General features: G+C 40.2%; 1 protein-coding gene across 2 annotated transcripts; it reads left to right on the forward strand.

Annotated features, from left to right (window-relative positions):
- The first annotated feature begins 9,707 nt into the window (after nucleotides 1–9,707).
- On the forward strand, nucleotides 9,708–19,018 carry SERPINA10 (serpin family A member 10). Of its 2 annotated transcripts, none has more exons than XM_010300587.2 (5): nucleotides 9,708–9,793; nucleotides 12,696–13,435; nucleotides 14,882–15,155; nucleotides 15,869–16,016; nucleotides 18,805–19,018. In XM_010300587.2, exons 2-5 carry the CDS (start codon nucleotides 12,727–12,729, stop codon nucleotides 18,994–18,996), a joined length of 1,323 nt encoding a protein of 440 aa, XP_010298889.1. In that variant the 5' UTR covers nucleotides 9,708–9,793; nucleotides 12,696–12,726; the 3' UTR covers nucleotides 18,997–19,018. The 2 variants fall into 2 exon arrangements, with proteins under 2 accessions (XP_010298889.1, XP_075609754.1); XM_075753639.1 differs by lacking the exon at nucleotides 9,708–9,793 and adding an exon at nucleotides 10,876–11,044.
- The last annotated feature ends 1,276 nt before the right edge of the window (nucleotides 19,019–20,294 follow it).

A 20,294-nucleotide genomic window follows, 5' to 3' on the forward strand; every position in this document is an offset into this window, starting at 1 on the left:
CCCAGCTCAAATGCACTGCTGTTGAGATTACAGAAGGAACGGTGGGTTTTAAGACTCTGCTCCCTCCTGCCTGCTCCTCCCACACTCTTGAGCAGCACTGGTGCTGCTTGACATGGCAGCAGGGCCTCCCTGGGGTGGAGTGTGCTCCACCAAGGCATGCTTTCTTCTCAGCTTCCTTCCCCAGATCTGCTCTCAGGTTGACGACAATTTGCCATCATTCCTGAGCAAACCCAGCCCTGCACCTGTTTGCTTGATGTCCTGGCATTTAGCTATGTTCGGTGTCACTGTATTTCTTTCCTACAGATGCATGCATGCACAACTGCACATGCACACACACACACTCATCTTTCTTGTATGTTTTGGGGTCACAAAAGTGTTACAAGCTGTTGTTATAACTAAACCAAATGACTCTATAGGAGATTGTGGCTAAGAAACTCTCCATGCACAGTGGAAATTCTATAACAAAATGCTTTGCTAGCTTATATATTTGTTTTTCAGTCTCTCAGGGTAAATTTAAGATAACCCTCAGGTTTGCATTGCAGCAAGCATGCTGACTTTGCATACCTCTCCCACCCCCATGCCCTATTGCTCGATTTTAAACTAGGAGATAAAGCTCTGGGCAAAGACTCCATTGCACAGCATATTTTTCTTTTCAGCAGAACTGAAAAAGAGAAGAGGCATTGACATTTCATGCATGCTTAGGACCAAATTTCCAGCCTGCCTTCAACTTTTGCTTTTGCAACCTCATCCGTTACGAGCTTTTTGCTTGCAGGCTTTCAGTATCATGGTGCACACTGGCCTCAACACCTGCATCTATCACATCTACTTGAACTAGATGTGCTGTTACCAACATAAGCTGCAGCATGTGCGTAATTAATTACTAAATTGGTCCTTGCCTGAGCAAGCACAGTTAAACCCACAGCCGGCTCAGTGAAGTAATACAGTTATGTCATTATACAACTGCTTCCCACGGAGACTGTTCGTGCCACTTCCCCTGAGCAGCACGAGTTGTACTACTGTAGGCACCACTGTACCAGTGCAATTGCTCCTACAGGGCCCAGCTCTCAGTGGGAACTCAAAACCCATCAAGCCATGGCCAGTCTGGGCACACCAAGGGTAAGACCTGCTCTCTAAGTCAGTATGTAGTAGGTCAGACCCAGTGATAATCCACCTGGTCTGTACTCTGTACAAGTTGGACTATACAGGCAAATCTCTTTGCTTCCAACATGCTCCAGACATCAGGTCAAAGTGTTCTTCAGTAAGTATGGGAGTCACACAGACACAGGGTGGGCAATACATCTGCTCCTGCGGCGCTAGCTGGCAGTGGAAGCTGTGAGTTTTGCAAGGCTTCACATGTTCAATTTTGATCAAAAAGGCAGAAACGATTGCCTTGATTAACAAAAATTATATGTGATTAATAATTCCACCTTCACATTAAAATTGTATGTACACAAGAATAAGATTTTGCTATGATCTAAAGGATTAGTTTACAGCAATATAGTTCTGGAGTGAAAATGCTCTGTACAGAAACTTTTGTTCTGGTAAAAGACATCCTTTAAAATTTGTCACCTGGCAAAGAGTTTAAGCTCAAACAAAAAGTCACTCTTATGCTAGAATGAAAGTCCACACAAGGATTAGGGTAGTAACATTTTCCCATCACTGTTCCACTGCATTATTTCCTCATGTAGACAGCCCTATGTCAGTTAAATTTTACTGATACAATGATAAAATATATCCACACTGAAAAGACTGATGATTTTCCTCTCTTCATTATCGTAATGGTCTGTATCTTACAGGTTTCTTTCTTCAGATGAAAAACATCAGTTCTCTGTGTTTCATGTTCTCTTTAGTGCTTCCAATGTGTCCCTCTTCTGTAGCCCATCATGGTACACATTACCTGGGAAGAACAATTTGATCTGGTACACAGTAGCAGGAGTCTGAGCACATTGTCACACACTCATATACAAGTCTAAGAAGGAGTTGAGACCTGATGTCTGGAGCACGTTAGAAGCAAAAGGCATTTGCCTACGCAGTCCAACCCGTACAGAGTACATACAGACCAGGTGGATTATCACTGGGTCTGACCTACCACAGGTAGTATGAAAGAAGGTCCAGTGACCATAGAAAGGGACTGCAGAACATCTTTGTGTCCAAGCTTAGATCTTCCAATGTGTATTACGGATATGATGTGCCTAAGCTATAAGACAACTAAAGTCAAGCTGCAGATAGGAGTTTGGGTGGCAAGTGTATGAACCATGACACTAAACTAAAGCCTGTTCTCAAGCTCTCTCTTGACACAGAGTCCTCAATTTCATGCTATTATTGCACTGGTGTTCACAAGAGCACTTGTTTTCCTGTTGGTCAGAGAGAGCAAAGTCTTGTTAAATATAGCCACTTGCTCAATAAAATTTAGTTGAAATATCATATTCACCCTACGTTTATCTTCTACTAAACAGAAATGTTGGCTGACAAGAAGTCTGACCACAGGACTGGCTGTCCTTTAGAAGGACAATGATTGGAACTTGAAGACACCACTGCTCACTGAAGAAGAGTGGGTGGTGAATTGTAATTTAAACCTCCTGTCAATGCAAATGCTTCCATGCTCATTACAATGCCAAAAAGAAAAATGAATACCCCCATCAAAGGCAAATTATATGATGCAGAAATCTCACATTCATTCTATAATCAGCTGCTGACCAAGGTTACTATCATTCAGTATGGAGTGACTTCAGTGGGATCCAAAAATCGTTTCATTATACAGGGAGCAAAATAGGTGCTTTCAATCAAAAATTACTAAGAAGGAACAACTGAAGATGCTAGATGAGACCTTCTGGGAGGTAAGAAGGATGTCTTCGATGTGTTCAGTGACTTATTCTGATCTGGCCACAGAGCCAGGAAGTGTCTGAAGTAAGACTGCTCCCACGCTGGAGACGCCACTCTCTTTAAAGGAATATATAATACAGTGTATTATAGGCTTTTAAATCCTTCAGTTTGGCACAAAATCCTGACTGTAGGAGACCAGGAATCTTTCCAAGAAAATGCATATAGAGCAGTGCTGATATTGTGCTTATGCCTATAGCACAAAAGGCTATACCTAAAAAAGCAAGGCTAACCTACAGCTGAATCCTCACAGAGGCCCTGACAGTGAAGGTGCTTTAAGCTGGCCTGTGGTCCACGTCCTGTGGGAGCACAACTTTCTACTCCAAGTGAGTCAGCGTCCAAAGAGACTGTGTTGCCAGCGCCAACCACGTGGCAAAATGCTGTCACTAGCCAAGCAACAGACCTCGAATGGCCAGTCGTGCTTCATGGATTGATGAAATCTTGGGCCAGGTTTAGAGTGTCTCCAAGGATGATTACTATTTCTGAGCACTGTCCAATAAAGTCTTAGCTTTCTGCTACCTTCCTTTTCTTCTCCCCTCCTTCCAGCTATCCTGTCACACTCTCAGTGTGGATACTTACATAAAAACTGCTCAGCATGAACGTATCTCACTACTCTTTGTTATCCAGCAAGGGAATATTAAGGTTTCTTTTACCTCCAACACGCTGATGGGCCTAACTTACCAGCATAAAAATAAATACCCAAAAGCAAACCTATGCACTTTATATATATATATATATATATATATATATATAAAAATAGTTACCTGGCTTACAAATTCAGTGAAACCTGGTTTCCATAGCTGCTCTGGTGTGGATTCTCTGATGTCTAGCAAAGACAAGCTCATCAGCTCCTCCCACAGTGCAGGCTGTAAAAGTGTCTCTGTCCTAGATCAGGTTTTTCAACTTCATGAAATTTGTATGAATTTGGTATGTTTCAGACCTTTATTGCTTTGTCAGATTGGATTTGTTCCATTTCCCAAATATTTTTTGTAATATAAATGTTCTTCTCACTAGCAATATATATGTACATCCTTAAAAAGTTCCATTTCAAAGATGAGTAAGGTTGCTAAGAGACATTAGCACTTAAAACAAGGAAATGAGTAATTAACACCTCACATCACATCTGGCACTGCCCACATATTAAATGCAATATTCTTATGGAACATAAAGAAAACCTTATTTGAGTCCTCACACAGCTCATAGACAGGGGTTGCTGTCCATTTAACTGTTTCACTGTCTAAATATCTTTCCTTATGGGAAAGAAACAGTGGAAATATTAGTTACAAATTTTCAACTGATAGTGGATTTTTAGTACGTCTGTTTCATGAAAATTAATATTATATATATATGATTGAATGATAGAGACAAGTATCCAATGTCTCTGGCCCTACATTTGAGACTGATCATTATGGCTGTCTCTGGTATGTAGCAGCGTGTAATTTATTATCCTTTTAACTCAAACTCACAAGAACTATGCTTCATAAGGTATTTGAAGAAAATGTTCATGTCATCTTAAACATTTCTTTATCTGCCCTTGCTCCTCGACTTTAGTTCTATTGTTTGCAGCTAAACTCTGACACTGTCTTTAAAAACCTCAAGCAGGGACTGGCGCCAAGACCAGCACACAGAAACAAACAGAAGCACACGGGCACTGACTTGTCTCACTGAAGACCAGGTAGAGAAAACTGATCCCTGCTTAAATACTTCGTGAAACCACAGCCAGGTAGATACATACTTTCTCCAGGAAGAAGAGTTGCTTTTGAATACCCACCACGTGCAGCCTTCAGGAAGCTCACACTCAAGCCATGAGAACCAGTATCAGACAGGAAGCTCACACTCAAGCCATGAGAACCAGTATCAGACAGGAAGCTCACACTCAAGCCATGAGAACCAGTATCAGACCTGTAGCAGGTTACTGTAGTGATATCCATGTTTAAAAGGAAAAAACAAACAAAACAACCTCAACCCCCACAATGCAGAGCTCTTTGCCAGCCTCTCTGGGCAATGTGGAGAACACTGACTTGCACTCATTTGGTACTTCATAAACCTCAGCACATTTCACAAGTGCAGGAGGGCATCTTCTGCTTCTCTTCTACAGAGGCCAAAGTGCAGAGATTTCTTCATTACGCCAGGTAATTGCTTCAGGCCAGACAGTCAAAGAGTGCAAGTCACTGGAACTCGCCTTGATTATCACAGCAGCAAGAGGATGCATGCACAGTGCATGTAAACATGGATTTTTGATAAGAAATAGTGGGACAATACATCATATTCCAAGTTCAGGTGATCAGAAGTCATTGATATAAATATTTTCTGCCACTTTGAAAATATTAAGCACTTTTCCCCTTAGATATACAGATCTCTTAGACACTTCATGAAGTTGATTTTTTTCATGAACTTAAAATAGAAATGCACTTGCGTTTCACATCTACTGGAGAAACTTTGAGATGCCCTCCCAGAAGAACAGAAATATCCTCCAGTGCCGTTTTTTTAAGTTTGTGTCTCTTGCCTGCTTTAGTCCTGCCTCACGACACAAACTCAGTTAAGTCACAGAGAAGGGCAGATGGCCAAGCGCACAAAATTATCCTTCCTCCCATCAGAGAAATCAAGGTTCTGATGACACCTGCTGGCTCCACGGGGACTAGGCAAACATCAACCACCCACTGCTGCAGCTCTTGAACTCTTGTATGTAAAAACGCAGGTCAAATGAATTATTGAGAATGAAAACGTTCCTTTGCTGTGATTCAGAGAATCACAAGAATCAAGTCTGGGAGTGACTTTAAAAGGTCATTTATTCCATCCCCCAGAATAAAGCAGGATTCACACTACTTCCATCATACCTCATGGACGATTGTTTTACTTGTTACTGAAAACTGATGGTACTTCTCTGGACACGCTATTACAGTGTGTCAGCATTTTTGCATTCCCTATAAAAGCTTCCATAGTAAGATGTCCCATTAACAGATAATTATAATTTTATTTGTGTGCTCAAGGACAATTAGACAGCACTTGACTGTGAAGTTGAAAAGATAAAGAAGATACTTCAGCCCTACGTTACAAAATACTACAGCTCTACTACTTTGTCCATCTGGTACAGTAATGCACCCAGCCCACCTCGGGTAAGATGCAGGAATACGTACCTTTCAGTGATGCCTTCGCTACATATGAAATCCTCCCATATGAACAACAGCCCAGGCCTAGCTCTCTGTGAAAAGGGTCGGGCTTATAGGAAGTGGAGATACGGCACATCAGGGTGTTTGCATGCAGCTGATTTCAATTGTAACGTGCACTCTTTGAGGGGGAGAAGCAGCAGCCACCTTGATGAATCATCTCATTGACAAACTAAGTCTGTTCAAGAGAATGTATAAAGAGCTGTTTTTTAACTGTGAGAGCACGTTAGTTTGTGTGTTATGAGTAATTTCACAGTGAGGCTTCGGAAGAAGTATAGATCCTTGAAAATCATCTCTGCATATCTTTTGCACTGCTCCTGGTACACTGGTATTTTGTCTAGTCTAAGAAACGTGGAAGAGCTTAGATCACATTCAACCCAAGTATTTTCCTAAATTAACACTTTTAGCCTTAATTCTTCTCATCAGACTCCAGCCTGGACAGTGTTTCTGACTGATCTCAACTAGCTCCATCAAGACAGATGTAAACATCCCGTGTCTGCCCTTGTGAAACCAAATGAGTGGCCATTAGCTGGGAACAGAAATTTGCAAGGCCTTGAGTGGAACGTATCCATTTGGCTACTACTTTGTTTGAGCAAGGCAAGAAACTCCGTTCCAAAAAAATCTCATACTGGGGACGTGGTACAGATACATTTAATTAAACCACCAGTTTCCTTCCTGGAACCTGATCTCTTGGTACTGCAGTCATGCCCATCATATCTCATAGGCCACTTTGAAGCTCAGCTGTGGTCGAGTTACAAACTTCACTAAAATGGGGACGGCCTGTGAAACAGGCATTACCTCAGCAAGCGCTATTGCTGTACCAAGGAGCTTGTAATTGGAAGGAACCATAGTTAGCACAGGAACCTAAGCCCAAAACAAACCAAATATTCAGATGAACAGTTGCTCCACAGTCACTGAAGGTTTCCTAAACCAGACTGGGGAAAGTAAGTAAGAGGAAAAGCAGCCACTGAAGCAGAGGTGTTGCCAGCCCCACGAGAACTGCAAAAGGATGAAAGAACTTCAAACATCCACTGAATATTTGGAACAACAGCTGAGCCTGCCTCCACAGTATGTACCCCCAGGTACTCAAGAGTCACAGGACCTTTGACAAACAGATTGATGAGAACCAGGACTACATAATCACTGCCAAGTTTTGCAGAGTTGTGTATGTATCCAAAAAACCTTGTCTATTAGAGAACAGGCGGTCTTCAGCTCAACTGCTGACGTATCAGTTACCTGTCGCCCAGCCTCAGCACTGTGCTGGCACAAGCTCCCAGCAGATGCAACTGGGCAGCAATACACGTGTAATGCCCTCGCTTGTTCCTGTCTCAGGGACGGTTTTGTCTTAAACTGCAGAAAAGTGCAATTTTACCAGTGTGACACACCAGCAATCCCCTCCCAGTAAATCGCTCTGCAAATCTGTATAGTTTGGCAGAGCTTTACCCGTATGCTGTGTGGTGTTTTACTGCTCAGAAAGCTCTGCTGAATCCAAGGGGCGACTGACAATATAAATAGTAGTTGGTGGGAGGAATACGTTACTCCCAATAGTGTGTGGAGAATACTCTCAGCAAGGTGTTACCCAGCATGAAAAACTAGCAAGGGCTTTGTGAGTAACTAGAGAGAAAGACAATTCCATCAGATCTCTGTACACAGCCGATACATCCCATAGCAGCCTCCTTTTTCTTCCAGATAAAATAGGATTGATGTGGGTTGTGTGGTCCAGAAAAGATTTAACTGAGAGATTCAAAGACTTTTAGATTTCTTCAAACCCTTCTTTTCACTACCATCTATTAACAAGACTTCAGCTTTTGCGTATTAAATATCAATATTTGCATCTTAACTCAGGCAGGGCTTCCCATGGTGACCATGCATGTCAGGGGTTGCTGTGTTATCGTCATTGCAAATAACATTGTTAATTTTGCTGAGCACAAAAGCTGGATATGGTTTTGTGTGTGTCAGGTCTACCTTGCATTGTCATCTTGGGCCAAAACCACAGTACCACAATCTCGAGAAGATGCATAGATTTAGAAGCACATCACAGTAAATGCAGCTTTCAACCATATCAGATGCAAATTTCTTCCATGTAAAGAGAAGACATTTGAATTTCAATCCAACTGAATTAACCACAAATAAATATAGACTAGGAAGTAGAAGAAAAATAAATCCAGTCATCTGGACAGAGGATGAAGTTCTGGAGTCACTGAGGCATTCACAGTGGAGCTTTTAATGTTTAAGGAACAGACGGCGTGATGTTAGGGCGGAGCCTTCACTCAGTAACCCTGTCTTACGTTCCTGTGTTCTTTAATTCAACACATATACTTGGGGCCTATTGTTTCTAAAAGGAAGAATATTTTTAAAGAATTTAAATCAAGGCAGCATTTAGGTACTTAGAGCCTGCAACCCTTCATGATTCCTCTTGAACTTCTTACGAGCATAAAACCCACAAGTGCCCTCCAATAACGTGTCCTTGCAATGTGGATACAAACCTGGTGAGACCATGGAGGGGCTACGTTCAGGTCTTAAGTACTTCCTAATCAAATCTTGCACTTTGTAAGCAAACATTGATGTCACTTTTATAGAAGTAATACAAACAAAAGCCTTTTTGCATTGAGTCCTGGATGCCCAAGTCATTTATGGGCTTTCTAAAATTTCATCCTTTTCTCCAACAATGCTTCCACTTAGACTGCATATGATCTTTTTTTTTTTTTTCCCCCCAGTTCAGTTGAAAAGTAGAGACTAGTCCCCTCATCTCAAGTTTTAAGGCCAAATTCTTTTTCTTTTACAATCCAAATCAGAATGAAATGTTCTGTCTCATTTGGGAGTATTTAAAAAAGTAATTTAGGAGCCTGAGAGGAAAATAGGGAGTTCCATGTTTATATTTTATTTGGAATTAGGCCAATGATCAAAATAGTGAAGAGTTTAGATCATGCCCACACTACAGATATTGCTGAGTAAACTATCTGTCTTGAAGAACATGCCTTGCCCAACTAATAATGCTCAAGAGTCAAAACCAGCCTATGTAATCTGTCCAAGTGAGACCAACTGAAAACTCAAAAAGTTTGCTCTTACTTCCCATCTCTCTGTACAACTCTAGCAGGAATATCAGCTTCTCCCATTTTGTCTTTTATAGGAGAAATACCACTCAGTGTTTATCGGTCGGTTAATTTTGGCATACTGACACATTCCAGAATGGCTGGCGTGCTCTTCAAATGGGGAGCAGAGCCCTGGTGTCTCCTCTAAAAGGAATGGCTGAATTGCAAGGCAAGGGAGTCGACAACACCCCTACCAACGCTCTGTACCTTCTCCCTCCCTCCCTTGTGTCCCCTCTGCCTTGGTGAATAGTGACCTGTTCTTTTACGAAAGGGGTATTTTAAGTGTGATTGGATACTGCTTCCACCACTGAGTAGATCAGAACCTGCCAGTAAAATAATTCTCATGGGTGATTTGACGTGCAGGGCCAAATCCCACCAGCGTGCTGAAGGACTGGATGCAAAGAGTTTACTGTTCTCTTGTTTCTCATGAAAGATACAACGTATTTGCTGGAATACAACCCTCCCTCATTATGCCATTTATGGGAAACACAATACTCTGTGTTTGTAAAGCAGTTAATTTATAACAGACAAAACCAGATTATCACTCTTTGGAAGAGCAAATATTTGTTGAAAAACTTGTATATGGGACAGACATCTTCATCTCATTTTTAAACGTAGTTGATTGAGAAAAGTAACAGAGGAGCTACCTAATAGGTAAGACAAGATTTATATGAAGCATTTAGATTGTAAAGGGAAGGATTATAATATTTTTATATATATACATACATAATTTTATGTATTTATCAGCTATTCTCTAGATGTGATGTTTTAAATGGGTCTTAACTATCATTCTAATATATTTTTCTCTTGTTCTAATGTCTTCAGAAGAAAAATGCATTTAAGCAAGAAACTTCTTTCTCTGATATCTGAGACTATTAGAAACAAAAATTTCTTAAAATGGAATAAATGTTAACTTTGCTCTAACACTTATATGTATATTACTGAACCATCTATGCATAAAGTGCGTTCTCTAAAGTTAGCAATGAGTTTCACTCAGGTCTAAAAATACAAGTCTACAATGTGCAAAAATGTAATTTTATTGTTTCCAGAACTGTTTTTCCTAGTCCTAGAGAATATGCTTTATTTCTTACTGTTACTAAAGTTGAATGATAAAGCTGCTGTTAACTTTAAATTTTTGCAGTTTCAAATTTGCAGTGAATGCTTAGTGCAGTTCTGAGGTTCTTACTCCTGTGATGTCCATAACACCCAAATCAGTGGCCTTTGTGTAGCCTCAGCATGCAGGACTCTTTTTCCTGAGTGTTGAATGATCTGAGATGTGCCTGTATACAAGGGCTTCTGCATTCGCCCCGTCCTTTCAGTCTGAAACCTATTTGTGTTAGGAAGGCAGAGCCCTTTGGAAGGCAGCTCACTGCTTCCTCCATTCAGCCCCTTCACATCTCCCCAGGGGGATATGCTGGCCCTCCCGAGACAAGTACTGTCCCAGACCTCTCTGAGAGAGACCCAACAGTGACATCTGCCAAACGCAATGCTGTCAGATGTTGCACAGGAATTGCACTATCCTTAGAAAAGATGGGGAAGAGCTGGTGCTCTGCAATGTCTACTGAGCAGTTAGGCCTGATGCTGTTTCAGAGGGACTGCTGCTGTTGCAGACAGAAAGCCTTTTCTCTGTGACTGAATACAATCAAACACAAAATTTTCCAATTCCTGCCTCTTTGCTAGTGTTGACTCTGCAGTTTCTGAGGATACCTCTTTGAAGTAGGGATGGCTCCTCAAGGAAAGGACTTCCTCCTTTGCTGCCAGGGCAGGCATAGCACTGTGGCAGGAACAAGTGCCTCGGTGCCTGTGTTACTGCCCGCGGAAGTGGGTCACTACATAAGGAGCAGAAATGCCTTGCAGTTACTGCCATAGCTCTGAACAGCACTGCTTGCACTCCGTCAGGGGAGGGTAAGTATCCCAACCCTGCAGAAGTCATGAGCACCATTTGGCCAGCAAGGCAGCACCGGAAGTCAAGTCATCCCCTTCCCTATTCCAGTCCTGCAGAACCCAGACACTGGGAACCTTATCGAAAATAAAGCAAGAGTTAATGGGAAAGAAACTCACAACCACTGTATGCTGCATATTTTACTCTGTTTCCTGGCTGCCATGCACTTGAGAGGAGGCATAACATTCAGGGATTTTTCACTGCCTCCCGATTAAATCATTACAGCCCATCTGTGTTGCACCAAGTACAGAACGTGACCTATTATCTCAAAAGAAAATAGCACACCACCTGACTGCCAAAAGCACCCTGTGACTTGGCACCCAGACGTCTCGGTACTCACATCAACATACCTTTTCAGGACTAACTCCCACAGCCTGAATCAGGCAACTGTGAAATTCAGCTGAACTCTGAATAAACGACAATCAAATAAAACCAGCTTTCCCATATGCCAAATCACAAATCATACGATCACTGTAATTTGCTGTTACAGATCCTTAACTTAAAAGGAGTAGTCAATAGTTGCCATGTGTTTTCCAGATTGTTGAATCACTTACTACTTTAATGATAGGCCATATAATCCATCTTTTTATCTCATTTATCCATTTGCATGCCACTGCTATACAAAAGGATTCTGTGCAGGCTTGGTGGTCTTGAACATCCTGTTTAATTTACAATGGGAAAATGCGTCTCCAAAGAATATGGCCATTCAAGAATTTTCTACAAGGTGCAATTCAACACTGCTGTATGGGAGAGAAAGTCATATATTGCTTTGATGGAAGGATGAATGATAAGCATATTTGCATTTTATGCTTGAAAAGTACATTTACATGTGCAAATTTACACAAGCAATGTGTATTGCTAAAGTTTGCCTGAGGCTTTCTGTAAGATCTGTCCAGTTCTCAAACACTTTGTTGGACAGATGAGATATCCTGCATTAATTGCTCAGAAATCACAACGTATGTAAAATATTGTATTTTTAAGCACAGAACAACCCTTTCATCCTTGTGCTATTTGACATTGAAACATAGTATTTTCAGGGAGGGGATGGCACTGACAAACTTGCCTCAGCATTTTCTGGACAGTGAAGTATAAAAGAACTGGGAATCCTATGGCATATGATCAGAAGAGTGATCTGAATGGAGCAATAAACAACCTATAGCATAAGGATGAAAAGTGAAATGAAATTACGACAGGCAAGAATTTCACTTCCAGCACATGCTGCCTAAAATTTTTGTGCTTATAGATGACATCAATTTCACTGGAGTGAAAGCTGTGACATAGGTCCAACAAGCTGATTTTTCATCTTTGAGCTGCATAATGTACTTGGAATCTGGCTTTCATTTTGTGAAGGAATTACAAGTTAGCAAGGGAAAAATCTGTTCTGATGTGAACCACCAATACCAGAAGATGATGATGTTTCTTCTGGATTTGCTTCAGTCTTTCACTGATCTAAATTTGACCTTTCAGATTGGAACCAGATCTTAGGTTTAGAGTATATACATTGAAGATGAAGACAGACCACCTTGCTGCATCTATGTCTTTTGCACTGTGTACAGAACAAATTAAAAAGTCATTGTGTTGCTTTTTTTTTTCTTTCTCCATTTTCTTTACTAGGAAAAAAAAGAGCTCATTACTAGATGTCAACATGAAAACAGGAATTTACCTACTTCTCTTAACTGAAATATGTGTTGAAATCATCCAGGCTGGCATCAAACCTAAAATTCCAAAGAAGGAAAAAGAGAATAATTTCTTGGAAAGAAATAAAAATGTCAGTATTTCTGAAGAGTGGCATCATCATAAAAATACCTCTAAGCCTTTTGAAGACCAAAGTCTTGAAGAGTTCACTCTTTACAACTTCACTGAAAAGACTGCAAATTTTGGATTTAACCTCTACAGAAAAATTGCAATGACACATGATAACAACGTCATCATCTCTCCCCTTTCTGTATCAGCTCTCATGACTGCATATATGGTGGCAGCCAAAGGGGAAACACACAGACAAATAGTGAAAGGTCTAAACCTCCATGCTTGGAAGGACAGAACAGATCGCCATCATTTACCAGCTTTGTTTAAACAACTGAAAGATAACATCACAATGAATGAAGAACTTCTCCTTGTGCAAGGTACTCTTTCTTTTATCCAAAAGGACTTCAGACTCAAGGAGTCTTTCCTCAATTTATCTAAGCAGTACTTTGATATGGAATTCCTGAGAGTGGACTTTCAAAACTTTACACAGGCAAAAATTGTCATAAATCAAAACATTAACAAAAGGACCAAAGGAAAAATCCCAGAGCTTTTTGAAGAGCTTGACCGCCATAATAAACTGCTACTTGTGGACTACATATTCTTTAAAGGTAACTGTTGTTTTTATTTTGCAAAATGATTATTTACAAGAATCAGGACTCTAACTTCAGCTATATTAGGGGAAGTTTCAATGAAGTTTTCAATGATGTCCTGCTTTCTCTATGTCTCTATCTAGATTTTCTTTCTTCTATTAGGTTTATTTAATAGTAAATTATTTTTCATGATCGGGAACCACAATTCTTCTATGCTTTCTTCCATACAACAGTCTCAAAGAGAACAAAAAGCCCTGCATCACACTATCTCAATCCATCTCTGAACAATCCCTCCTTATGACAAAAAAAGATGTTTAATATTCATTCGACAATTAAAATGAAAAAGCCTTAATCATTATAGTCTTTTGAATGCTGGATACTGGGCATAAAATCATTGACTGATTTTACACAGTACACAAAATCATGAAAATAAAAATAATTTCTCTATTTCTGTCAAGAACTTTTTTCCCCAGATAAACCAAAGTACCCCATTATATTACCTTACAGGGTGAGGGAAAGAAATAGCTGTGATGGGCAGAGAGTGCTCTGTGTAGAGGTCCTCTACTGCCAACTATCTTATGCTCCTTTTTCTGTTGTTGGGGTCTTTCTCACCGCTGACTTAGAAGATAGATAAGGACTCCAAAGGGAGATCCCAGCAATGACAGGGAGCCATAGCTCACCCCTTCTTCTGAAACAGCCATACAGAAGCCAGGAGACACCCGGTTAGGTAAAAAGCAAAGACAAAGTGCTAGGGCGACAAAGGGGACGAGAGGAATGCTGTGCAGAGAACCCACAGTTGCAGCCACTATTCCAGTTTGAAGCACTCAGCTGATGCCATCCATGGAAACCCCACTGAAATAAATGCACACATGAGAACAAAGAAAATTACCCCCTCAGCCATACAGCCCCACTACGGACTAAGTTTATTCTTTCGTATTTGCAAAAGTGCAGTTTGTCCAATGCCAAGGTTGCATTCCCTGGCAGAAAATCAGAGGAAAGAGATAAAGGCTGTGGCTACATTTGAAAGCAATGGTAGAGATCAGAATCATTAGTATAGAAGAGGTCACATTCCAGTGCACCAGTGTACTGCTGAATCCCCATCCAAAACATTGTATCATTAATGCAGAACCAGGATGTTGGAACAGCTAGTAGAGAATTTCAGAGAAGGTGACGTGTTAATACAAGACAGATGCTCATATGGCATTCAATAAACAAAAAGGATATCAGTTCTGAACTTGACTGGCAGCTTATCAACCTTAGAAAAAGATTCCCTTCTTTCTCTGCAAAGGAAGAAGTTTATTTTGTGGATTACCTCCTTCTCCTGCTGTAAAAAAACTTAAAGCACATACACTAAATAGACTGTAATTGCCATCCACTTATCCCAGACACATTTGACATCCACTTCAACTAGATATAGAAAATATACTAATTTTTTTTAATTATTTAATTTCTTTCTTTCTTCAGGCAAGTGGGTCTACCCATTTAATTCCAAATTCACAGAGATAGAGACTTTCCACATAAACAAATACAGAAGCGTACAGGTACCCATGATGTTCAAGTCAGATAAAGTTAATTCAACTTTTGATGAGAACTTAAGATGCACTGTGATAAAGCTGCCTTACAAAGGGAAAGCCCACATGCTGATTGCCATCCCAGAAAAGGAAGGAGATTACATTTCACTTGAAGACCATTTGACTACAGAACTTGTGGAATCCTGGCTTGGAAACATGAAAACTAGGTATTGCTTTGACACTCATTGACCTTAATGTCTTTTACGTCTATTGCAGCAAAGCAACAACGCACAACAAAGATTAGCTGGTCTTCCTAACCCTTTTCACATGCTGGCGTTTCCATGGCATTAGGTATCTACAGAGTAGAGGTCCTTTAATGGCCTACCCACAGCCCAAGTGGCATGTAAAAGCTTCTACTCTGAGGTGACAAGTCTGTGGCTCGTCTCAGACATGTGTCTCTCTGAGGGCATAGTCAATCTAGTCTTTCCAAATTCTTCCTTAAGCCTTCTCTCTCCTTAAATTTAGCACTACCAGGCAAAGTGCACAATAAATCTAGATATGCAGTATATTTATTAAACCTTTCCTACCAGTGGAAACCCAGAGTAATGGATAAATTTGGACATGAAAATGTAAACCCAAATTATTCCTGTGAAATGTAATTACTGAAGTGGCAATTCTTTTCACTGGTCAGTAAATTAGTGTGTCACCCTGGTATAAGGGTATCATAAGTATTTTATAGAGACGGAAATTATTTCTAGCATCTTTGGCAGTCAACAGGTCAGAGATGATATTCTGCCAACCTAAATTCCAGCAGACTATATTTTTTGCCCCTTCTTTTTCTGTGTAAAGCTTAATTCCTGAGTAGCATGCACTTCAACAGTCAAGTGATCTACTATATACTCCAAGTTTGCATTGAACTTTTTTTTTTTCCTTCAAACAGAAAAGTGGATATTTCATTTCCAAAGTTCAAACTAGAGCAAAAATACAAAATGAAGAAATTGCTTCATGCTCTTGGAATGAAAAATCTCTTTACACGTACAGCAGATCTCAGTCATCTCACAGATAACGGATATGTAGCAGTTTCACAGGTAAGCCTTCTAAAATGATTTGCTACTTGGATTATAATAGTATACAAATGCCCCAGCCAAGACATTATGTCATATACACTTATAGGGACACTAAGAGGAAACTAACAGACCTCATCTGCCAAGTATATACAATCTGCATACACTAATCAGTATGGATCCCACTTCAAGTATGAGGTGTGTAGAAGTAAGGGGCAGTTACATTTCGTATGTGCTCAACCCCTTCCAAAGCTAACCCATCACAGAAGGAAAGCTCTGCCTCAAGGAGAATACGGTTTGCAGGGAAGGAGTACAACTCAACAAAACTGTGAACAAGAAAGACTTTGTAAGCGACAGTCAAATGGCAAAAGGCAGAGCAAGGATGGAAACCCAAACAGGGACCCCCTCATAGATAGTCCAGAGACAGGTATTCTTCTTAACAAATAAAGAACTTTCTAAAGTTGAAATAATAAAATATCAAAAAGGTAACAGTGAGAAAGAGAAGTTGAAGCAGTCCTGCATTTCTTTCTGCATACCTTGGCAGAGAAAAAACAGAATCTCACAGCCGAGCATCAGCACAACACAGTTATATTCCAACCTACATGGATGCTCCACTTCATACACCAAAACTTTTAAAGATTACTTAAACAGGCAAAGGCAAGGGTGGTGAATGGGTAAGAAGAGAGGAACAAACCCCACGGAAAAAAGAGAAGATAACTCAGTACCACTATTTAAGGGAGAGCAAAGATGAATTTCAGAAGACTGACAGAAAACAGAGGCAGCATGAGAAGCAGCAAAGAATGGAAGACTTGCAATCACACCAATATTAAGAAGGAACAGGTGTATGTGACCAGAAATGTCCCATTAATAAGAAACTGCTAGTCTATACAAAAGATAATTTTCTGATGATGATAGAAAATCAAGAGGCATGGTCAAAGAAAGATAAAAGGCATACCACACAGAGAAACTGGTGACCTGAGGAACTGGCCTGTGTGGAACAAGATAAAATGCAATTAAAGCTAAATGCACATTCATACCTTAGGGTAAAAGTAACAAAATTTCTGCAACAAATTAGATTTATAAACAGTTGAGGAAAACAAGACTCAAATGATATTCATCTGACAAAGAATTTAAAAACATAGCTTTACAAACTTATGTAAGGAATTTATATAACACAACTGCTTGTGGTTGTACAGCATTGATAATCTACGGCAATAACTCCAGGAGCAAGTTCACAGAATTACAGAACGGTTCAGTTTAAAAGGGACCTCTTGAGGTCATCTGGTCCAACCCCCTGCTCAAGCAGGGCCACCTAGAGCCAGCTGCCCAGGACCATGTCCAGACAGCTTTTGACTGTCTCCAAGGAGGGAGAATCCACAATGTGTCCGGGCAACCTGTGCCAGTGCTTGGTCACCCTCACAGTGAAAAAGCATTTCCCAGTGCTCAGAGGGAACCTCCTGTGTTTCAGGTTGTGCCCATTGCCTCTGGTCCTGTTGCTGGGCACCACTGAAAAGAGCCTGGCTCCCTCTTCTTTGCACCCTCTCTTCAGTTATTGGTACCTTATCAGAAAGAATCCTTCTATGCTACTGGTGCTGCTGTTACAAGTCTCCCTACACCAAATCCTTACAGAAGACTTTGTGATTTGCCAAAACTGTTAATAGGTGGTATGATAAATGCTTCCATACAAGTTTCAAAAACTCTAAGCCCTGAACTACAGTTTCTCAAAATGGTGCTGGCTTAATAAAATAACCTTGCTGGGAAAACATAACATCCTAAGAATATTTAACAGATAAAATTGCAGTGAGTTTCAGTTTGGTATAAATTATTTCACTTTTGGGAAATACTATGGAAATCTGCAGCATTCTTCTCCCTTCCTCTTGATCATATAACTATTTCATGCTGATTCTCAGCAGTTAACTCTATTGTGTTATGAAAAAATAACACTTGAATAGTAGCTGCTAACCGATATTAGAAGCAGTATGTGCATCAGCTTCAAAGTGCCAGAGGAGCATCCTGTCCCTGTGAATCATGACACTAGCTTCATTATTTCAGAATGTTTAGCCGAGAGCTCAACACTGGTGAAGTCCTTCAACCATCTTCACATAAGTCATTCCTAGAATTAGTAGTTTATGAGTTGGGAATGCTCTAGCTGACTAGACAGTTCACCACTACAGACCCAAATACAGGGGAAGCACTCAGAGGTACGTGCAGGCTGAAAGAATGAAAAGGGAAAAGAATCAGATTCTGCCAGGCTGCAATTTCAGTGTCAAGAGAAGGTCCTCAGACCAATCCAGGGTTGTACCTCATTGCTGTACATATTTACTTTGTGCTACCAAACGTACAAATTAGAAATATACAGGGAAAAAGCCAACATTGGTGCATTTGCCTAAGCTCTCACAAAATAAACTGTGAATGACATAGGCAGTCAGTGTTTGTCACTGATGAAAACACACTTCCCACTTTTAAGAACCTGTCCCTTGTAGAGTTAGGTGTCACAGAGGAGCACTATACAGATGCAATGGTTGCTTCATGCTACCAGCTGCGGGAACAAAATCTCGAAGTGAGGCCTATGCTCAGAAATGTGGAAAAGCACAATGACACCTGAACTCGCATCCACACTGTGGATACTAACTCCTCCGCTGCTGAAGTAGACAGCATATGGGTCTACCAGTCTAACAGACAGAGCTAGATTGCACAGATCTACTCATTTTAATCCTTAACAAAAGCTTACTTCAACTAAATGCCTTGCACTTGGAAAAACATTCTTCATGTTAATAATCGTCACATATTTTATTTCTACATTGCATTTCAGGTTGTCCAAAAGGCAGTAATTGAAGTTGATGAAGAAGGAACTGAGGCTGCAGTAGCTAGTGGGTCAGAAATAACTGCATTCACACTGCCTCCTGTTATCAAAGTGGACCGACCATTCCTTTTTATGATTTTTGAAGAAACTTTTAAAACATTACTGTTCATTGGCAGGGTGGTTGATCCAACAGAAATGTGAATAAAGGTAACAGTTTCTATTCTGGGGTATGTAAGAGGCTTTATTTCTATTTTATTAATTTACAGTAGAATAAAAAGACAGTGAAATATGAAAATGTGAAAACCTGTTTTGTCTCTCCAGCTAGCAGTAGGTCATCCTATTAATATTTTAGTAATAGGGCTGAAGAGAAAGCAGAGATTCATATGCCAAGATTTTCAGGAAGCTCATTCCCAAACACTGCAGGCTTGATATTCCTCAATGTTCTCTTCTGTTGCAATGAGACTTAAGAGACTACTGACCTCAATGCTAGCAGAATTTTGCCACAACAGAAGCAGGATCAAGCCCTCAAAGAGAATTTACAGCCTCTGTCTAGAGATCTTTACTTTATTACTGTAGAAATTACACTGAGTCTAACATGAAGTCTGCATCATCTGGGAGTGTGACCTCTTTCAAAGTGTTTATTCAGAGTATCAAAAAACTTCATTTTCTCAGGGTACATGATGTGCCTGCTTTTAAAATATTCTTTCTACTAAAGAAAAAATAATTCTGAAAAATAACTTTGGTATTCTGGACCTGGAAAATATGAATCTGTAGTACTTCATAACACCAAGCTGGGCCTCTCCTAAAAACAGAATTTCTGCATGTATTATCATCTAGACATCAGGGTGAACTGTATAACAGGCCTCTATGTCTGAACTAAGACAGACTTTGGCAGGAAAAAAAAACATACCTCCATAACAGTGGAATAAATCTATTCACAGAATTGATCCTAAAATCCAAAAGGCATTGTCAAAATATTTCAGAAAAATATTTCCATTATATAAATACAATTCACTTTATTCAAGTAGTGCAGTGATTCCAACAGAACAGCAAGATCTTTAACATTTAGTAAATTTTAATTAGCAGCAGATTCCTATATATAAAGTACGAGACAATGCAAAAAGCTACTTCTTAGCTATATATACCTAACAGATCTAAGCGTTACTCTGCTGGCTCATACAGCCTTCAGAAAACAGCTGCCCAAAAGGGGGCAGAAAAGTTTTCAAAATCATTTGGCAAAGAAGCTTCAAAGGTGTCTATCAGTAAACGCACACAGACAGATGCATCCGCAAGAGAAGATACAAAAGATACATTACAGGGTAAAGCTGGTAAACATCTCTCAAAATCACTGCAGTTACTATTAGATGTCTACCCACAGCAGCCCAAACACTGGTGTAAGCCACTCACAAAAGGATTTAGCAGGCAGACTGGTATCTGACTAGACTACGAAGGTGCATGTAACCTAACTCCACATTGCAGTATGAACGTGCCCAGAAAGA

This window comes from Balearica regulorum, chromosome 5 (genome assembly GCF_011004875.1).
Source record: "Balearica regulorum gibbericeps isolate bBalReg1 chromosome 5, bBalReg1.pri, whole genome shotgun sequence".
Lineage (NCBI taxonomy): Eukaryota > Metazoa > Chordata > Aves > Gruiformes > Gruidae > Balearica > Balearica regulorum.

Coding starts and splice junctions, on each gene's coding strand:
- SERPINA10 (XM_075753639.1), top strand. CDS start 10,986: ATGCCTTGCAGTTACTGCCATAGCTCTGAACAGCACTGCTTGCACTCC. Junction 11,045..12,695: donor TTGCACTCCGTCAGGGGAGG/GTAAGTATCCCA, acceptor TTTCTTTACTAG/GAAAAAAAAGAGCTCATTAC. Junction 15,156..15,868: donor CTTGGAAACATGAAAACTAG/GTATTGCTTTGA, acceptor TCCTTCAAACAG/AAAAGTGGATATTTCATTTC.